Consider the following 23046-nt stretch of genomic DNA (forward strand, 5'->3'; position numbering starts at 1 on the left):
CACTTCTCAGGCCAAAGAAAATTCTGTGGTGCATGGCATGAGGCTGGAGTTAAAATCTCTTATTTTCAACATTTAAGACAAAAGGAGAAAGATGAATTCCAGAGCTCTAAGAGTAGAGCTAGGGAAGCTTCTTATATGACAAAAGTTCATAAAGAACAAGGGAGTAAGTGAGGGTGGAAGGAAAGTGCTGCAAAGGAAAAATAAACTGCTTTCTGGGAACAAAAATTCCCAGAAGGGACAGGTGATATCCTATGTCCTTTGACATTCAGCATACTGAACAACTTGCCTCTTCATTCTTAACCACTTTCTTACAAAACTGACTCAACTGGGTTTACTGAACAATTTTTTCCCTAAGGAAATAAGTTACTCATTTTATAATGTAAATCAATGGATAAAAATATTCAAATGACAGAAGTTTCATTTACAACTTCCCTGGAAATCATCCCTTTTATAAAGCTTATAGGAAAACCTCTATCTTACAAAGTTTAGAAACACAGTGCACTAGAAAACATCTACTGCTTAACTCATTAGCATGTTGGAAATATGTGGCAGATTTATCAGTAGGTATTTGTGTATATTTTAGCATTAAGAGGCATCTTTTAATTCAAAAGTTCTTGAAATGGTTTCAGAACATTACTTTAGACCTATAATTAAAATGTATTTACTGTAAATTAAAAGGTATCAAAAATAATTGCTTGCTCATGCTCTCCATTTACAAGGTCCTTCTGAAAACAAAAATCTATTAGGGTTAACTGCAACTCGGCTGGATATACAACAGTAGCAAGAGACCTCAAAATTTAACAATATTTGTGAGAGTACTTTTAATTTCACAATTGTGTCTCAATGGCAAGATGTATTTCAAAAGACAGAAATTCAGAAATAATTCTCTGTTGACATTTATTTTATTTATATGTAACTGTGTCTAGTATTTCAACAATTTTCTATGAAGGAATGGAACAGAAAAAAAATCTCCTATGAAAAATTTGAGATTAATAGTAATTAAAAGTTAAATAATCAAATATTCATGTAATTTAAATTGTTACTATTCAATGGTGGTTTAAACATAACCCCGTATCATCTAAGCCAACTTAAAAGCACAAAATTTTGAGAACCAGCCAACTATGGTCAGTAGAGTCTTTGATTAATACTTAATTTAGATTTCACAAATTGACTGGATTCTCATCTAGAAATTTACATTCACATATTAATCTCAATATACAACACAAAGACCTAATATAACAAAATTATGAGTAAATTTAAAGTTTAAGTTTCAAAATGAGCAACATTTTTAGCAAAACTATGGAACATTTAAAAAATAAAGTGAAGAACACACATGAGTCAGTAAGACTCCCAATATACATTCATATGTAAAAGTTAAATTGAGGACCTATCTTGTGGGGAGGAGAAGAGGGAATGTGGCAGGTCAGCTTTGTCTTCATTTATATCACATTTTAGTAATAATTCTTTCATTCCTAAGAGAACAACACTATCTCCTAATTGATACATCTAAAGTGTTAAATTGGGCTGCAAAGTAACTAACTTGAAAAAGGCCTATTTTCCAACAAAAAACACACAAAAAAATTTTTTTAATTTTTACTTTCATACCCACCCCCAACCAATCTAAAAGAGCTTTCAATAAACATTAAAAAACAGCTAAAGAGCAAGAGAAGCAGTTTTTGTTTTATTTTGGCTTTGAACCATACCTCTAGCTGCTGTAACAGAGATTTTCCTTTCTTATTAATTTCATTGATAAGGGTGAAAATGGCCACTTTAATTTCCTGTTCTACTCGTTTGTTAGTCTCATTTACTTCTTTTATCCTGAATAAGAGAAATGCATCATTAGGTTATAGACTTATCCTATGTCTCTGAATTACCAACTGTTACAGAAATTCATCCAACTGGGCACTTAACCGAGTAAAATTAAACCTTTGTCAAATGTACAACTTATGTTTTGGCAGACCTGACCACTCAGTTTGGTCCAAACAAGTTATGTATGTAGACAAAGAATGGATTAAATATTTATTAATTTTAAATTAAGTTCATAAAGGACAGTTTATTAATCTAGATGGTAATCTCCTTTAGTTTCTATGACATGAATGTGATAAACACAAACAACTGACATCAGTGATTGCTGGTTAGTGTCAAATATGGCACATTGTTCTTGAGAAGCATTAAGAATAAACAGAACCAATGTGCAAAAAAAAATGTTGCAACCAATACTATTATTATCTTTTGAAACAAGAGGAAGCTTAGACGCATTTAGTTTCACTAAAACTACTTCAAATGTGAATTCAGATACACCCCTTCCATAGGTTCTTCTCAAAATGATTTCCTACTGTATATGGTTAAGGGAATAAAACATTTTCATTCCTTTTTTAAAAACAGCTGTTAGATGTTTTAGAAACAGGTATAAGCTCCCATGTAGTTATGAAAGTTTTGGTTGTAAATATGAAATAGCCAATACCTTGCTATTTATAAAATAGAAAGAGAAGAATTCTACTAATATAAATACATATAATGTTAACAAACAATCATAAGATGGTAACCTTAAACTTTTATACACATTCTACTTCTGTACAAACTATAACTGACACTTTCAACTGCTAAAACTGCCTTTCATTTACCAAATTCAAATTTGAATAACTTGAATACACCGGGTCAAAAATGTAGTTTTCCCTCCTTTGTACTTCAGGCACTGATTTAAAAATTTTACTCAATTTTGTCCTTATCTTATTAAAATGAGTGGAAGACATTTTTAAAAATGAGAATGCTGATCACTAGTGGTAAGAACACATGACCTTAAAACGATTCAGCCAAAGGTTGAAACCATTAAGCATGCTGAAAGCAGAGTCAAACTCCCCTGGATTTAAGCATGTATAATATATGTTCAATTGTGAAGGCAGCAAAAAAAATGAAGGTACATTAAAAAATGGAGAAAGGTCATCGAAGAATCTGTCTAACAGGAGAAGTATAGACATTTTATTACTTTAATACTTTTTTTTTTTTTTAAGCTTTCTGGAGATGAAATAATCTCCCCAACCCTTCTCAATCTTGTAACACATAAACTTCACTTCTCTACACAGATTCAGGAACATATACACAAAATATACATATAAAAATATGGGATTGCCATATGAGTTATCTCACTACCCTTTCTCTGGAAAGAACATCCATCTGTAATTTATGAGAAGACAGTTATCCTCTCCAATATCATCTACAACATATCAGCAATATAAAAAACATCCTGACATATCCACGAGAACTAACCATGACTAGTGTATATCTATATATTTACATATTATCTACAACCTCTGAGGAGCCTTTATTTTCCTTTGGTATCACTTTTTAAGATGAAAGTTATAAATTCTTACTAATGTCTAATGTACTATTTTCTAATGTATCAATAATATACAATGTACTATTCATTCATTCATCTTCAATACTTTTTGAGTATTTACTGTGTCATTTTAAATCGTCATAAATTAATTTTAATATTCTAGAAGTCTCAATATTTGTGAATCTGAAGAATAAATACATATCAACCCTATTCATACCTCTAGGAACATATATGGGTTTTAATTATGCCAGCTCCAAGTGTTTGTCTTTAAGGACTCCTTTAAGAGTCCTAATCTTCTTAACCTACTCACTATAGAACTTAGTCCCACTTTGCGGCATGCAGGATCTTAGTTCCCCGACCAGGGATCGAACCCGTGCCCCCTGCAGTGGAAGCATGGAGTCTTAACCACTGAACAGCCAGGGAAGTCCCAGTCCCCCTTGCTTTATCAATAAATTTAGTTTATTCAGAAATGAACGAAAATAGGATTTTAAAAAACTGATAGTGTTATTGATAAAAATAACAACAGCTACAATCTGAGGGTTTACTATATGCCAGAAACTGTGTTCTCATAATAATACCAGTAAGATAAGTACTGTTTTTAATGCTTGTTTTACAGATGGAAAATTAATTTGTCCACCACTGTTCATACTCTCTCCTGTCTTCCACACAGTCTCTAGTTAAAATTTTATAATTCCACTCTCTACACATTAATTGGTTTTTCTACATTTAACTAAGGCTGACAAAGACTAGAGTCATATTAATTATAAAACAGTCAAAGATGTATCCTAAAAGAGTATTCACAATTTGAAGCAATTAAATTCTCTTTAATTAACAATGATCATAATCCAAACTCAAACATACCATTTACCCCTCCAAAAAAATGTTTTCTGTATATGCTTACTATAATACAGAAGGAAAACAAATTTAAACTGGACCCATCGTGTTTAATAATCCTTAAACTGAAATTATGGTTTTAAGGAAACACACTTACCTATTCTGCACCTGAGTAGCTGCAAAATGAACATAATTCTTCTTCTCAAGAAGCTTAGCCAGTAGATTCTCAATTGCACCTTTCTGGTTTTGAAAAGCTTCTTCTAAAAATTGATACCTTTAAAACAAAAACAACAATTACATTTAAAATGGAAAATTTACGATTACGATTTGGAAATGAAAAACTGCTGCATGAGTCAATCTTGAAACCTTACTTAAATGATCAACATTCTATGCTGGCCACACACCCCCTATGTTACCAGCAACTTTTAACTACCAATCCCCCTTCCCTCTTAACCTGACACTGTGAAGCCACTATTAAGACAAAAAAAATTACTCAAAACTGTTCAAGTGCTCTTAAATTAGAGTTTTGATTCAGGATTGCATTTTTATAAAAATCTAAATACTGGTGTAAGTTGTATACATATTAAATCATAAAATACAACCACATTATACAAAATACTTTCAAGGTGGGAAAACCACCCACAGTTCCAACAACATAAAATCATTGCTACTACTGTAATATCTAGTTCCTTAGTCTTTTCAGTCACAATGTATGTGCAACTCTGCATCTGACTTTATTCTTTATCTTGTCTTTGCAATCACCACTTGAAATAATTTTTCAGTTCTAGACTGTAAATATTGTCAAACTTTTCCAAAAGGGTTATATCAATTAAAAATATGACCAACACCAGTTTTATTTTAACTCTGTCAACCAAGTGGTATATGTTAAGATTTGCTAATATTAAAATAGTGAAAATTAGACAGTAAAAGACTACAGTTCTTTGTTTGCTAGGAAGGCAGAATGGTTTTCTTTGCTAGTTTTATTACCTCTGTGTAAATTGCTCATTAAGTCAACAAGTATTTTAGGGCTTCTTCTATATGCTAGGGATACATGGGTAAAAAAAAATCCATTATTGTTCATATTTTCATAATAAATAGGCACAAATATGAAATGATACTACACTGTGAAATGAGCTATACTGGAGGCGTACATAGTCTGCAATAAGAACACAGTGTCTCTGATGAAAGAAATCAAAGACAATACAAACAGATGGAGAGATATACCATGACTATACTACCCAAAACAACCTACAGATTCAATGTGATCCCTATCAAATTAGCAATGGCATTTTTCACAGAACTAGAACAAAAATTTTTTACAATTTGTATGAAAACACAAAAGACCCTGAAGAGCCAAAGCAATCTTGAGAAAGAAAAACAGAGCTGGAGGAATCAGGCTCCCTGACTTCAGACTATACTACAAAGCTACAGTAATCAAGACAATATGGTACTGGCACAAAAATAGAAATATAGATCAATGGAACACAACAGAAAGCCCAGATATAAACCCACACACATATGGTCACCTTATCTTTGATAAAGGAGGCAAGAATATACAATGGAGAAAAGACAGCCACTTCAATAAGTGGTGCTGGGAAAACTGGACAGCTACATGTAAAAGAATGAAATTAGAACACTCCTGAACACCATACACAAAAATAAACTCAAAATGGATTAAAGACTTAAATGTAAGACCAGACACTATAAAACTCTTAGAGGAAAACATAGACAGAACACTCTATGATGTAAATCACAGCAAGATCCTTTTGACCCACCTCCTAGAGAAATGGAAATAAAAACAAAAATAAACAAATGGGACCTAATGAAACTTAAAAGCTTTTGCACAGCAAAGGAAACCATAAACAAGATGAAAAAAACAACCCTCAGAATAGAAGAAAATATTTTCAAATGAAGCAACTGACAAAGGATTAATCTCCAGAATATACAAGCAGCTCATGTACCTCAGTATCAAAAAAACAAACAACCCAATCCAAAAATGGGCAGAAGACCTAAATAGACCTTTCTCCAAGGAAGACATACAGACTGCCAACAAACACATGAAAAGATGCTTAACATCACTCATCATTAGAGAAATGCAAATCAACACCACAATGAGGTATCACCTCACACCAGTCAGAATGGCCATCACCAAAAAATCTACAAATGATAAATGCTGGAGAGGGTGTGGAGAAAAGGGAACCCTCCTGCACCACTGGTGGGAATGTAAATGGATACAGCCACTACGGAGAACAGTATGGAGATTCCTTTAAAAACTAAAAAGATAACTACCATACGACCCAGCAATCCCACTACTGGGCATATACCCTGAGAAAACCATAATTCAAAAGGAGTCATGTACCACAATGTTCATTGCAGCTCTATTTACAATAGGCAGGACATGGAAGCAGCCTAAGTGTCCATCGACAGATGAATGGATAAAGAAGATGTGGCACATATATACAATGGAATATTACTCAGCCATAAAAAGGAACGAAATTGAGTTATTTGTAGTGAGGTGGATGGACCTAGAGTCTGTCATACAGAGTGAAGTAAGTCAGAAAGAGAAAAACAAATACCGTATGCTAACGTATATATATGGAATCTAGAAAAACGATACTGATGATCCTAGGGGCAGGACAGGAATAAAGATGCAGACGTAGAGAATGGACCTGAGGACACGGGGACGGGGAAGGGTAAGCTGGAACAGAGTGAGAGAGTGGCATGGACATATATACACTACCAAATGTAAAACAGATAGCTAGTGAGAAGCAGCCACATAGCACAGGGAGATCAGCTTGGTGCTTTGTGACAACCTAGAGGGGTGGGATAGGGAGGTTGGGAGGGAGGCTCAAGAGGGAGGGGATATGGGGATATATGTATACATATAGCTGATTCACTTTGTTGTACAGCAGAAACTAACACAACACTGTAAAGCAATTATACGCCAATAAAGATGTATTAAAAAAAAAAACAACACAGTGTCTAAATCTGCCTCAACACCAAGGAATGCTTCACAGAGAAGTCAGAACAGAATTATCCTATGCTAACTGCAGAGGCATATTTGGAGAACAACAAATACTTCAACATACCTAGAGAAAGCCATGCAAAGATCAGAATGTGAGAGAATAATAAAATCCAGAACCAGACTGTGAAGAGCTGGGTATACCATGCTAATTTTTGGATTTTCGTTTTTCAGTAACAGGAAACCCTTGAACAATTCCAACCAAGATGTAATAATCAGATTTACATTCCAGGAAAATCATGAGAGAGAAATATAAAAGATCTGAAGAAGAGAGATGGGGAAGACTAGCTAGAACTCTAAGGCAGTAGCTCAGATGAGTTATCAGGGTATGGTACTAATTGGTATAGCTGAATAAACAAACTTGAACAATGGACTCTGTCACAGAGATCAGCATCTTTGGTGATTTGAAAGTTTAACTGGAGCCATATAAAGTAACATCCATGGTATAACCTAAAAACTGAATGCCTAGCTAAGGCAGAGTCAAGAAAAGATCACCGGAAATGAGATGCTCAAGGTACTGACAAAGTTATAATTGTCTATGTGGACACAAATCATTAACGTAAAAGCAGAAATTGAGATGAAGAGGAAAGCTATGAGCATCTAGATGTTTGGGCCTTCAGTGAAGGTCTCAGTTAAGGTAAATACAGGAGGAAAGGCTATGAAGTTGTTAACAAAAGGCAAGTTTGCTAAATGGAGGGGTTCAAGAGGTAAAGGAAAAACTGAGAGAATTAGAAGGCAAAGTTTAGAGTGACAGCGGGATTGTTGTTATAGAGAAGAGCTGGCTAATGAGGTTTTTATTTTGTGTATTAAGACTTTTTTATTGTAGTAAAATACACATAACAAATCATTTTACGTTTTTAAGAATATTTTTAAAGCAAAAAAAAAACCTGTCTACTATGTAAAGTCTAGCACCTTATAACTTGTATGATATATTAATTAAACAGCACAAAAGCATGTGAGTATTTTAATTTAAAAGGCTTTTAAAAGAGGTTCTACTGTTACATAGGTGAGCAAAGACTATTCCTTCATTGAAGAAACACTGAAGGAATAACATTTATTTCCTATACCATAATTTCTCTGTGTCCAAAATGAAATACTTTGTTTCATCTGTACAGATGAAGCAGGAATATGAGATTACCATGCTAACCCTTTTGACATAAGCTTTACATTGTGAGGAAGAAAAGATCTTCTGACCCAGAGTTTAATTATGTCAGCAAATAAGAAGACATTTGGCAGAAAGGTCAACTAGTATCATAACTCACAAAATTTTAATTCATAAAATTTAACCCTGCACAATTTTATTTTTCTCAACTCAAAATAAATGTTTCAGAGTCCTGTTTCTAGAAATGTCTTGTTGTATTCATATGAACAAGTAGCAAGCAAACACACCATGATACACCTAGGTGAAAGTATGTGTCTGTCCTTTCCTCCCCTCATACAGGAGTTGACATCTGCACTGGATGTCAAAGGATGAGTAAGAGCTTTCTCGGTAAACAAACTTGGGAGGAAGGTAAGAGCTTTCACTGGGGGAAAAAATCTGAATGTACAAAAGAACACAGTTCTGAGGCCACCTGCCATTTTCAGGGCTAAGGAAAAGAAGACAAAGCTGGAAGAGTAGGGGAGGTACCAAATGTTAAAGAGCACTGTACATTTTGCTGAAGTTGGACTCAGATAATAAATAATAGTGAACCATCAAGAGACTGATAAAACAGTGATAATCAGGTTTGTTTCTTTTCACTTGAATAAACTTCAACTGTATTATTAGAAGAAAGATACTAACTAGAGCTTGAAAAACAAAAGAACAATATGGAAGTAGTTTTGGCTACAAGCTACTTCTGATTCTCTTAGCTAAAAGAATAAACTAACACTGAATTTTCTTTTTTGAACTGATCAAAGTAATAGTTGAAATACTTCAGAAATGGGGGGAAAGAATAACCAATAAATGGATTAAGCATAATTTTGTTAATATGTAAATATATCAAGCAATTTCTAGATTTTAATCCTGCATATGAAGCAGTGATTCTTAACATGGAAGTCTTAGCCACATTGAGCTACTTTCAGTATTTCAAAATGTCTAGGTAAAAGTTATGCACGCCCATGATTTACTTATGATGGGCCTTATAAGTAAGACTTTCTGTGCTTCTGGCTAGAATTATAGAAACTCAGTATAACATATATACCACTGATTATCATGTTTTGGAGAGAATCATCATGCTTATATATGTGTGTGTGTGTGTGTGTGTGTATAATTTATTGAGAAATAAATTATTATTTAATGTAGTTTGCTAAGAAGTTTTTGAAGAGAGGGCTCTCATAAGTATGGGAAATGAATAAAAGGGTTTTTTTTTTCAAGTTGAGAATCACTTAGCTATTAACTGCAAACTGTAACTTTTAAATGCACATTTACAGTCTTATTAGGGTCTGAGTTGTACAAGGATGCTACTCTATTTGCCAAGTAATTACAGTATTATTCTTAGTAACTGTCAGAGTGTTTAACAATTGATAAGATTTTACTCTGGCACTTCTAGGGAAATATATCATCTTAGTTTGTATCCAAATTGACTATCTAGGGAAACATTTTTTAAAGCTGATATGTAGTGTAATTCTGACTCAGTTTCTTTCTTAATTGTTATTCCATAAAATTTCATAAATATGAATTACATAAAATTACATAAATTTTCAAGCATATATTAAACTACAGATTCAACCCCACTGAACCTATCATCCACTTGCAAAAAACATCCATTTATAGCCAATTTTGTCAATATACCCACCTACTCTATCCTCAAGATTACTCTTAAAAAATTCCAAACATCATATTTTATCTAAGCATTTATCAATCTAGAAATGACAACAATTAGCCTGCTTTGAGAACTTACTGTTTTCAGGCACTTTGTGAAGTATCTGACATGGATTCTCTCATTAAATCTTTAGAAAGACTTAATGACTAGGTACTCTTACTGTCTGCACAGTAACAGATGACTTGGACAACTTTCTATGTCTCAGTTTTTCAGAAAAATGTGTAATATTCATCGCATTTATCTTACAGGACTATTCCAAGAATTAAATTGATCAAAACAACACAAAGCACTTAATCAACATAAGTACTTTGCTCACTAAAGCACAGTAAGAGCTTAAAGCCAGTTATCACTGCTATTTTTAGCAATAATTTTAAGTGATTTGCATTGTTAAAATAAAAAACTTCAATCCTTCAACAACAAAAAGCCTACAATGTATATAAAGACCTCATAAGAGTGTTTTTGAGAATTTTTAAATGAGGCTATCTATGTTCCTCATTCAAGACAATATATGAAAGGGAGATGGTTATGCCGTAAAGGTTCAGCAAGAGCTGCAGAGAGCATGCACTCTGAGCAACCATGATGAGAACCAAAAGGGCAGAAATCTCAAGAAAGCTTCAGGAAGATATCAGGATTCTCACATAAATAGAACAAGAAACAAAAGCCAACTTTAATTAAATTTCAAAAGGAACACAGTGACATCAACTGATGTTTCAGTTACTTAAGACTTCATTAGTAGAACAGGCTGTTAACTTTATATTGCTGCCTTTCTTCAAATTCACTAATCTTTTCTTCTGTAACATCTAATCTGCTATTAATCCCATCTGAAATCAAACAGAGAAAAAAACTGGGGGAGGGGACAAAAGAGGAACAGTGAGTTTTAGGACAACTGTAATAACACTAATATATGGATGAGTGGCATCCCCAAATGGGAATGGAGAGGGAACAGGGAAAAAATATTGGAAGAAATTATAACAATGGAGTAAAATTTCCCAAATTTGATGAAAACTATAAAACCTATATAGATCTAAGAAGCTCAACATCCTCCAAGCACAAGAAACATTAAGAAAATTAAACAATGGTATATTATTTCCAAACTGCTTAAAGCCAATAATAAGGGGAAAAAAAATTTTAAGTTCGTAGAGAGAAAAAGATACATTAGAACAGAGGAATAAAGATAGAACAGTAGACTTCTCAATGGAAACAATGCAAGCCATGATAGAGTAGAGCAACATCTTTAAAGTACTGAAAGAAAACTGTCAGCCTAGAATTGGTTACACAGCAAACACAGCTTTCATATATGAAGGTGAAACTTTTGGGGATGATAAATATGTTCATTATTTTGATTGTGATGATGGTTTCACAAGTGTATAACTATGCCACCGTAAGGCAGAGATCTAAAGGAGCTATGAGCTCAATGTAAGGATGTAATAAGAGTAACCTGCTCCTCTACCAACTCTACAGGACTAAAAGAAAGTTATAATAATGCTGTGGAAGAAGAGAGGGAAGAAAGAACCCTTAGAAGTAGCAGTCATAAAGCACCCGATGTGGATTTTTAGACAAAGTGCACATCAACTGGTTGTCCGAAACAACTTCATTCTGGATATTTAATGGTCCCAACCTGGCAGTGCTTGTATGCACTGGCAAAAGGAAATTCAAACCTTTACTGAAGAAAGCATCGTAATTCTAGACAAAGTATGTGCATAAATAATTTTCAAGGAAAATGAGAAGTTCATAGTTTAAAATAGCCATATATATATAAAGGAACAAAGCACCTTGAGCAACAGAAAAACAAAGAGGAAGAGAAGACCCACTAACAAAAGCAAAATATCTCTACTTACTATATTTAAGGAATGAAACACAAGCTACAACTATTTTTAAATGGGGTAAAGAATACAGAGGACTTCTAACTTTTTTGGGCAACTCCCTGTGAATCTCAAAACAAAAAAAAATATCTCATATCTCAAAATAAAATTTTTTTAAAAGGGGGAGTAACAGATTTAAATTTTTTTAAGTGCAATGAATGGATTTTAATGGAAGCTTAACATAACTAAAGAGAATATTCATAAACTGAGACTGTTCAGAAGAAAACGCCTGTTTTACATTTAGAACTAAAAAAAAAAAAAAAAGGGAAATACATAAGTTAAGAGACATGGAGAATGGTACAAGGGAGTCTAACATACAGATGTTAGAGTTCCAGAAGGAAAGACAAGAACACAACAGATGTATTACTTGGTGAGATTACTGATTGAAAGACACAGTCCAAAGATTGAGAAAACCAAATCAAAAGAGGTAATCCTAAAAAGCAGTCAGAAAATGAAGACAGGTTACCTTCAAAAGAATAACAGGTAGAATGTTTGCTGAACTCTTAAGGGCAAAAAGGCAATGTACTTGTACAACCAATGTGCTAATAACAACAAAAAAAAATTGACAACCTATACATAAAATGCTATACAAAGCAAAAATATATTTCAAAAAATGAAAGCAAAATGGAGATTTTTTAGACAAACTAAAACAAAATTCACTGCCAGGGGACGTTTAGTGAAGATTCTAAAAATAATAAACTTCAGGCAAGGAAGATGAATCAAGGTAGAAGGTCTGAGAAGGTGGAAGGAAAAAAACAGGAAGTGGGAAAAAAAGTGAAATAAATCTGTGAAACACTATATTGTACACCTTTAACTTACACAATATTGTACATCAACTATACTTCAATTAAAAAACAATTTTAGAGAGTAAAAAAAAGTGAAATAAATCTAAAACACTATATAAAATCAATAATAGTGTATTCAACAGGGGTAAGAAAACAAAGAATTAAAATACATGATAATTACAAGGGGAGTAAAGGAGAGAGAGGAATAAAGTTTTTAAAAAATTTTTAACTGAGGTACAGTTGATGTACAATATTTTGTTTCAGGTGTACAACACAGTGATTCACAATTTTCAAAGGTTATATTCCATTTAGTTATTATAAAATATTGGTTATACTCCCTGTGTTGTACAACATATCCTTGTAGCTTATTTCTTTTATACCTAGTAGTTTGTACCTCTTAATCCCCTACGCCTAGATTACCTCTCCCCACTTCCCTCTTCTCACTGATAACCACTAGTTTGTTCTCTATACCTGTGAGTCTGTTTCTTTTTTGTTATATTCACTGGTCTGTTTTAATTTTTAGATTCCACATGTAAGTGATATCATACAGTATTTGTCCTTCTCTGTTTGACCTACTTCACTGAGCATAATACCCTCCAAGTCTATCCATGTTGTTGAAAATCGCAAAATTTCATTATTATGGCTGAGTAATATTCCTGTGTGTGTGTGTGTGTACACACACACACACACACACAATTATATCCTCTTTTTCCATTCATCTGTTGATGGACACTTAGGTTGCTTCCAAATCTCTAGCAATTGTAAATAATGCTACTATGAATGCTGGGGTGCATGTATCTTTCCAAATTAGTGTTTCCATTTTCTTCAGATATATTCCCAGGAGTAGAACTGCTGTATCATATGGTAGTTCTATTTTTAGTTTTTTTGAGGAATCTCCATACTGTTTTCCAAAGTGGCTGCAGCAATTTACATGCCCACTAACAGTGTTAAGAGGGCTCCCTTTTCTCCACATGCTCACCAACATTTATTATTTGTAGTCTTTTTGATAATAGCCATTCTGACAGGTGTGAGGTGATATCTTATTGTGGTTTTGATTTGCATTTCTCTAATGATTAACTATGTTGAGCATCTTTTCATGTGCCTGTTGGTCATCTGTATGTCCTCTTTGGAAAAATGTCTATTCAGGTCTTCTGCCCATTTTTTAATCAGGTTGCTTTTTTTTTTTTTTTTTTTGATGTTGAGTGGTATGAGCTGTTTATATATTTTGGACATTAACCCCTTATCGGTCATATAACTTGCAAATATTTTCTTCCATTCAAGAGGTTGTCCTTTTGTTTTGTTGATGGTTTCCTTTGTTGTGTAAAAGCTTTTACATTTAATTAGGTCCCATTTGTTTATTTTTGCTTTTGTTTCCTCTGCCTTAGGAGACAGATCCAAAGAAATACTGCTACAGTTTACAACAAAGAGTGTTCTGCCTATGTTTTGTTCTAGGAGTTCTATGGTTTTTGGTCTTACATTTAGGTCTTTAATCCATTTTGAGCTTATTTTTGTACATGGTGTTACAGAATGTTCTAATTTCATTCCTTTACATGTAGCTGTCCAGTTTTTCCCAGCACCACTTACTGAAGAGACTGTCTTTTCTCCATTGTATATTCTTGCCTGCTTTGTCGTAGATTAACTGACCATAAGAGTGTGGGTTGATTTCTGGGCTCGCCATTCTGTTCCATTGATCCGTGTCCGTTTTTGTGCTGCTTTGATTACTATAGCTTTGTAGTACACTCTGCAGTCAGGGAGTGTGATACCTCCAGCTCTGTTCTTTCTCAAGATTGTTTTGGCTATTCAAGGTCTTTTGTGTTTCCCTACAATTTTTTAAATTGTTTGTTCGAGTTAACTCTGTGGAAATTATCTTTGGTATTTTGATAAGGGTCGCACTGAATCTCTAGAGTGCCTTGGGTAGTATGGTCATTTTAACAATACTGACTCTTCCAATCCATGAACATGGTATACCTTTCCACCTGTTTGTATCCTCTTCAATTTCTTTCACCAGTGCCTTATAGCAGGGTTCGGTCCCCAACCGGGCTGCACAGCAGGAGGTGAGTGGCAGGGGAGTGAGCAAAGTTTCATCTGTATTTACATCCGCTCCCCATGGCTCACATTACCACCTGAGCTCCACCTCCTGACAGATCAGCAGCAGCATTAGATTCTCACAGGAGCACGAACCCTACTGTGAACTACACACGTGAGGAATGTAGGTTGCGTTCTCCTTTTGAGAATCTAACGCCTGATGATCTGAGGTGGGGCTGAGGTGGTGAAGCTAGCACTTGGGAGTGGCTGCAAATACAGATTATCATTAGCAGAGAGGTGTGACTGCACAGAGACCATAATAAATCAATTGCTTGCAGACTCATATCAAAGCCCTATCAGTGAGTGGCAAGTGGCAAGTTGCATCTTAAAGAGTAGACTGGACATAATCAACACACTTCAGGTGTCACTGTCTCCCATCACCCCCATATGGGACCATCTAGTTGCAGGAAAACAAGCTCAGAGCTCCCATTGATTCTGCATTATGGTGAGTTGTATAATTATTTCATTATATATTACAATGTAATAATAATAGAAATAAAGTACACAATAAATGTAATGGGCTTGAATCATCCCCAAACCATCACCCCACCCCCACCCCCAGCACAGGATTGAGGAAAATTGTCTTCCATGAAACTGATCCCTGGTGCCAAAAAGGTTGGGGAATGCTGCCTTATAGCACGGGACTTTTATCTCCTTAGTAGGCTTATTTCTAAATATTTTATTCTTTTTAATGTGATTATAAATGGGATTGTTTCCATAATTTCCCTTTCTGATAGTTCGTTGTTAGTGTATAGAAGTGCAACAGATTTCTGATATTAAATTTGTACCCTGCAACTTTACTGAACTCACTGATGGGCTCTAGTAGTTTTTTGGTGGGGAATGAAGTTTTAAAGTGGTCTGAAATTATTAGGCAGTGGGTGATCATATTAAGTACAGACTTTGATAAGTAACAATTAAGAGAAAAAAACAGTATGAATAACTTTGGAGCTAGTAAAATGGGGGGAATGGAATTATGAAAAATACTTAGCCAATCCAAAAGAAGAAAAAAAAAGAAGGAAAAATAAAATGGGAAGGAAAATAAGAAATGATGAAACGGTAGATTTAAATGAAAATATAAGTACAGTTGAACCTTGAATAATCCAGGAGTTAATCTGCGTATAACTTACAGTCAGCACTCCCAATTCAGGGTACCTCTGCATGCAGGGATTCAACCAACCAGACTGTGCAGTACTGTAGTATTTACTATTGAAAATATCCACGCATAAGCGGACCTATGCAGTTCAAACCCATGTTGTTCAATGGTCAACTGTACTTACATTACATTTAAGTCACTAAGTCAGCTAAAGGATAAAGATTCTTGGGCTTAATTTTGAAAAATCCAACCATATTCGTTCATAAGCAACAAATCCAGAACATAAGGAAAACAGCAAAGTAGAAAGTAAAAATGAAAGGAAAAAGGTATACCATGCAATTCACTAACCAAAAGAAAGCTGGCAAACAAGACAAAATTCAAGGCTAACATAAGAGACAGGTCAACTCAAATGGCTCAATTCACCAGTAAAATCATTTTAAGTATGTTCCTGACACTATAGCTTAAACGTAGAGAGCAAACAGTGATAAAACAAGAAGAAATTAAGAAACTGAGAATCATAATTGGAAATTTTAACACATCTCTTAGTAAAAGAACAAACAGAAGACCTGAGGCTATAGACAGAACACAACATACTTGAGGACTACTATACTTGAGTGTAGAACACTACCTGAAGTACAATATACATTCTTTTCAAATACACACAGAACCTTCAAAGAAAGCAATTTTATACTAGGCCAGAGGTCAGCAAACTTTTCGTGTAAAGGTCCAGACAGTACATATTTTTAAGTTTGCAGACTCTAAGGCCTCTATCACAACTGCTCATCTGTTCCTCTGCCTTCATAGTAAAGAGAGAAGCCATGGTAGCATGATTGGATTTGGTCTATAGGTCATAGTTTACCAATGGGTGGGTGCACTAGCCCATAAAGTGTTAACAAATTTCAAAAGACTGAAATAATACAAGCCACATATTCTAACCACAATGAAATAAATTAAAACTCAAGGGGGGGGGGGGAAGATAAGTTTTCCATGTGTTTGGAAGTTAAAAAACAAAAAACTATTCTATAACCAATCCACTGTTCAAAGAAGAAATTATAATGGAAACTAGAAAATATTTTGAATTAAACTGTCAAAATTCCATGTAACAAACTGTAAGATAGGACTATGGCAGTACTTAATAGGAAATTAACATTTATTAGGAAAAGGGATGATATTTAGTAAGCCAAGCATTCATCTCAAGAAGGGAGAAAATAGGGACTTCTCTGGTGGTGCAGTGGTTAAGAATCTGCCTGCCAATGCAGGCAACACGAGTTCTACCCCTGGTTTGAGAAGATCCCACATGTCGCGGGGCAACTAAGCCCGTGCACCACAACTACTGAGCCTGCACTCTAGAGCCTGCGAGCCACAACTACTGACCCCGTGTGCTGCAACTACGGAAGCCCGCGGGCCTAGAGCCCATGCTCCACAACAAGAGAAGCCACCGCAATGAGAAGCTCGCACACCGAAACGAAGAGTAGCCCCTGCTCGCCACAACTAGAGAAAGACCGCACCCAGCAACAAAGACACAACGCAGCCAAAAATTAATTAATTAATTAACTATAAACAAAGAATGGAGAAAATAAACTTAAAAGCTTTTTCACAGCAAAGGAAACCGTAAACAAAACAAATAGACAACCCTCATAATGGGAGAAAATATTTGCAAACAAAGTAACTGACAAGGGATTAATCTCCAAAATCTACAAACAGCTCATGCAGCTCAGTATCAAAAAATACAAACAACCCAATCAAAAATTGGGCAGAAGATCTAAACAGATACTGCTCCAAAGAAGACATAGAGATGGCTAAAAAGCACAATGAAATGATGCTCAACATCACTATTAGAGAAATGCAAAAACTACAATGCGGTATCACTTCACACCGGTCAGAATGGCCATCATCAAAAAATCTACAAACAATAAATGCTGGAGAGGGTGTGGAGAAAAGGGAACCCGCCTACACTATTGGTGGGAATGTATAATAAATTGGTACAGCCACTATGGAGAACAGTATGGAGGTTCCTTAAAAAATAAAAAATAGAGCTACCATGTGATCCAGCAATCCCACTCCTGGGCACATATCTGGACAAAACCATAATTCGAAAAGATACACGCACCCCAATGTTCACTGCAGCACTATTTACAGCAGTCAGGACACGGAAGTAACTTAAATGTCCATCAACAGAAGAATGGATAAAGAAGATGTGGTGTGTGTGTGTATATATATAAATAATGGAATATTACTCAGCCATAAAAAAGAACAAAATAATGCCATTTGCAGCAATATGGATGGACCTAGAGATTGTCATACTGAGTAAGTTGGACAAAGACAAATATCGTATGAAATCGTTTATATGTGGAATCTAAAAAAAATGCTACGAATGAACTTATTTACAAAACAGAAATAAAGTCACAGGTGTAGTAAACTTATGATTACCGGGGGTAAGGGAGAGGAGGGATAAATTGGGAGATTGGGACTGACATATACACACTACTATATATAAAACAGATAACTAATAAGGACCACAACTACTGAGCCCATGTGCTGCAACTACCGAAGCCCGTGTGCCTAGAGCCCGTGCTCCACAAGAGAAGTCACCACAATGAGAAGCCTGCGCACCTCAACGAAGAGTAGCCCCCGCTTGCCACAACTAGAGAAAGCCCTCACGCAACAACGAAGACCCAACAGAGACAAAAATAAATAAGTAAAATTTAAAAAATTTTTAAAAAGATATTAATAAAACCTGGTATCAAGAAATTTGAAATTTTAGACAAAATGGACAAATTTATAGAAAAATAACTTTGCAAAACTGATAGAAGAAACAGAAAACCTGAACCACAGAGAATCTGAATCTATGTTAAAAAATAAATATAACCACAAAATTCCTATCCAAAATACATATCCTAGAGAAACAAACACGCGTGTATCTCAGGAGACGGGAAGGAATGTTTTTATTTTTTATACTAGCCAAAACTAGAAACAACCCGAATTACTATCAATAAAAGAATGAATTAACTATAGCCAAGAGGTTCCCAAACTTTTTCAGATCATGATGCCATTTAGCATCTCAGCAGTTTTTTTTCACAGAACTAAAAGAAATACCTAACAAAAGTTCAGATTTTTAAAGATATTTTAGTTATTCTTTAAACCGTACTTTTAGATACTTTTCTGTGTGTGTGTGTGTACGTGTGTGTATATATACATATATATATATATATATATATATCTTGTGATTTTTAAAGACTTTTTAAAAGTATCCAGTCAATGAATTCTTCTATTTGCCCTAAGCATTCAAAGGGTAGAAACACCACCGTAAACAAGACAAAATAGGGTCCCCTTCTTCATTTCCTTACATTCTAATTAATCAGAAAACCAAAACTTAAATAGACTGATGTGACAGAGAGGATATGGATGTTTAAAAATTCTAGATTGGGTATAGAGAAAAAGGTTCTTTAAGAGTGACATTTATGCTGAGATCTCAAAGATAAGAACTAGCCACACAGAGATCAGAGATGAACCATAAATGATGAGAGGCAGGTTTGCATTGCTGCAAAGAAAAGTGACCAACCAATACTTTTTTTACTTTTGTAATAATTTTACCAATTAACAACATTTTTACCAACAGACATCTCAACCTATCTGTCCCTTTGCCAAATGGATAATTGATGACTCTGAATGTTTCTTTCTCACATCTTATCTCCCGATATTCCTCTTTTTCAACCTCTCTTAGCCATACCCAATTCTTTTTCTAGTCGTAAGCAATCATTCTGCCAGGTGACTGACTCACTGAGCCTATGCATTCCTCAGATAGTCTGATAGATCCACAAACTATGATATTAAAATTAACAAGGTTTTTTTCAGCAAAACCAAAATGAATTAACTATTTTTGGAGGTAACTGCTGAAATGAACTACTATTGAACCATATACTCAGTCTCAAGTCTCATAAAGACTGTAAGACTCCCAAAACAGCAAGGACAGTCTCAGTTTTTGTATTACTGTACAGTCATCACCTAGCATGGTACCTGGTACATGGTGAGCACTCAAATACCTACTGAACAAATGAGTTGAATGAATACTGAACTTAAGTTCAATAAACAAGCTGCTTTTTCTCTGACAATAAATGCACCTCATGAAAACAATATGTTTGGATAGGAAATCTTGATTTGTTGCCATAGCCCCTCCTGAGAAGACTGATGGTAGATACGAATTTGTATGTCATTTCTACTAGCTAGTTGGTTCACATCTGAACGGCTTTTTTGAACTTTAGGAGAATTTACAGCAAAACTAAAAACCCAGTTTGGCAAAAGTTCTTCTGAAGTAGTTGTTCTCAATCTTCACTGAATAACAAAAACCATCTGGGATGATTTACCAGTATTCCTAATATACTGTAAAAAAATTTTTGATACCCAGGATGTAATTTAAGATTCTTATTTAACCAGTCTAGAGCCAGACTAAGGCATCCGTATTTTTTTTAAAGCTCCATAGGTAGTTCTAATATTACATACAGGACTGAGAATATATTCTCTAAACCTAATCTATCCATTCATTTGTCCTCACATTTTTTTTTTCCCCCAGTACCAGTAAGTCTTTATTAATTGAATTTTCCCGGGGAAAAGAAGGGGAAGGGAAAAGGATCAGCATGTGTGTTACAAAATGATAGCAAATGGGAAACGAAGTATCTGGCACAGCAAAATCAACCATCAAATAGAACACTCCCCAGATGGAGTTGCCAAAGCTCAAACGGGCTCAGTCTCCTGCAGTTCCGGAATGTGGGGAAGGGATGAGGGAAAGAACAGACAGGTACGTGCTTTTCTACCCTCCTTCCCTCCCCATAAATTCAAGATTTCACACAAAGCTTTGGTTTCTAGCAGTAAACATGGAATTACATTCATCTGTCTCCTATTAAACAATCTTGTGGCCACTTTACATAAGTTTCTTTCACCCGCATAAAAGTTCCTGAGTGACATGGATATACATTCATCTTTCCTTTTGTGGTCTCCCAACCCCACTTTCTACATGGAAGTCCCCCTCATTGCTTCTCTCTACCCTAGGATTAGAGATTAAAGTAGGTTTTAATCCATCCAAAGACAACAGTCTGTTTGGCATGAATCACATCAAGGAATGGTCATGATTCAAGAGACTGGGAACAAGGGATGGAGAGTTCTTACTTCAGGATTTGTGCACAAATCATTTAACTGCAGATACTACACAAATTAAATGTATGTATGGGCTGTTTGTGGGGGGAGGAGGGGCATGACGGGGAAATAGAGGAGGGGGTAGGAATCTAGTTTTTAGGACAGAAGCTCGTGTTCGACATAGGAGAAGGGGAACACAAAAGAAAGTGTGGTTCAAGACCCCCCCCCACTTCAAGAAGAGAGGCCCCCAAGCTTATGTTTCAGATCTTTCTGCTTGGTGCAGAACCTTTTGTCAAAGATGCTTTGGCTATTTTTCTCAATATAAAAAGAAGTTTGTAAACAATAAAATCCCAAAAGAACATGGAAAAGATCAACACATTATATTCACACAAACTAGGCCACCTAGCAATCACCAAATCAGCTACTTGTGAAGTCCTATGAAGCCCAAATACAATAACTAGAGGGGGGCAGCAATTGGCGGAGACAAGAACCCAGGATCAGACGTACATCACCCAATGAGTTCTACTGCATTTGCCCCGTTACAACAGTGAGGTGGGTTTGCAGTGATCTCACAGCACGTAAACGACACCCACTCTCCTTTAGCTACCATGACACTAATCACTGCTGCAGCAGGGCAGGACACTGGCTCTGGGAACCACAAAGAAGCCATCGCTGATGGTCTCTCTGGAAGCCAAGGAGGAAAGGTCCAGAATTGTTAAAGGTTAAGGGTCTTGTCCTTGCTTCATATATCCATACCTGGGCAGCCCAAGATGAGTACAGAGGCATCGTTCTTAAAACCTATCCTTACCAACTCACATTTTTTTTAGCAAAACACACACTTATACCCTGTTGTGCATATAGGCCTAGCCTAATCCAGTGAAGGATGGATCTAGTATGTAAAGCGAGTCCTGTGCCCTGGGATTAGAGGTCTGGAACAGGAGCCCTTTATCACACATACAGACGGGCCTTCGCCTAATCTTGGCTTCCCCTCTCTGCGCCTTTTACCTGGCCCAGCCTCTCCTAACCTCTCTGCACCACCTTTTCCTGTTCAGACCAATTTCCAGTCTTTCAGTAGAAGGAGACCAAGTCATGGGGCAACCCAGTTAAAACCTAGTCTCCCATGAAACACTTTAAGGTGGAGGAGTTTCAAGAGGACACTATGGCAGAAAATCTAGCTCTAATTGGCAAAAATGAAGTAGCTCAATAGGCTATACACTCCAAATAGTTGTTCTCTCTGGTGATACAGTAACAAAAAGGATTCCTGCTGTGCAGACCCGGAGCTGCTGCCAACTTATCCCTGAGACTGCTCACATACCTCCTAAGAACACAGTGCAGGAATGAGGGCCTTAGAGTAAAATACACAAAAATACAAAACTAGAATATTTATATTATGGAAAAAAAAGTTAAATGCACAAGATACGTCATCCACAAACAGCTAGTGCAGTTGGCATCCTGGAGAAAGTGGGACACAAGGTACAGTCATCCGAGGGAGCAAATAAATAAAATTGTATTGGCCCAAGATGGGGTAGGAGTGAGCTTAGAAACAGCAGGTCTGCAGCTGTTCCCTCAACCACCCCTTTCACCTATCATCACACAACCCACTACTTGGGACAGTTCTCAGCACCCTATCCCAAGAGCGGGTTATGAGAGACAAGATGTGGAAAACCCTGCCTTACCCCTGAGATATTCCCTCCCAAAGAATGTAGTGGCTTGTGGTTTGGGTCCATCAATCTGGTCTCATGCTTAATCTTCTCACTTTGGCATGGGAAATATTATTCCATACCTTTCTTTAAGAGTACAACAACTTCCTTATCCAGGCCACTTTCAAAAGCTGGAGATTCTGGGGGTGGAGACTCAGATAAAGCATGCAGGGAGGGTTACCAGATAAAACATGCAGATAAAGCATGCTCAGATAAAGCATGCAGGGAGGGTTACCCCGCAAAGCCCTCACGTGCATCTGGACAGAGCATGATTGGAGTTCCTTTGCCTCACCCCTTCCCCCCACCAAGAGGGAAGAGGGGGTGATGTTGTGGACCCCGGCCTGAGATACATGGCAGTGCTAGCTGCCCCTACCCACCCTGTCCCCACTTTCTCCAC

General features: G+C 35.8%; 1 protein-coding gene across 2 annotated transcripts in view; it reads right to left on the reverse strand.

Annotated features, from left to right (window-relative positions):
* TRIM33 (tripartite motif containing 33) overlaps positions 1–23046 on the reverse strand; it is a 161756-nt gene that overhangs the window by 31038 nt on the left and 107672 nt on the right. For both annotated transcript variants that reach the window (XM_068540555.1, XM_068540554.1), the window contains exons 5-6: positions 4329–4445; positions 1704–1818 (exon numbers count right to left, since the gene is read on the reverse strand). In XM_068540555.1, coding sequence (XP_068396656.1) covers positions 1704–1818; positions 4329–4445 — 232 coding nt within the window. The remainder of the gene's footprint in view (positions 1–1703; positions 1819–4328; positions 4446–23046) is intronic.

Source organism: Eschrichtius robustus, chromosome 3 (genome assembly GCF_028021215.1).
Source record: "Eschrichtius robustus isolate mEscRob2 chromosome 3, mEscRob2.pri, whole genome shotgun sequence".
Classification (NCBI taxonomy): domain Eukaryota; kingdom Metazoa; phylum Chordata; class Mammalia; order Artiodactyla; family Eschrichtiidae; genus Eschrichtius; species Eschrichtius robustus.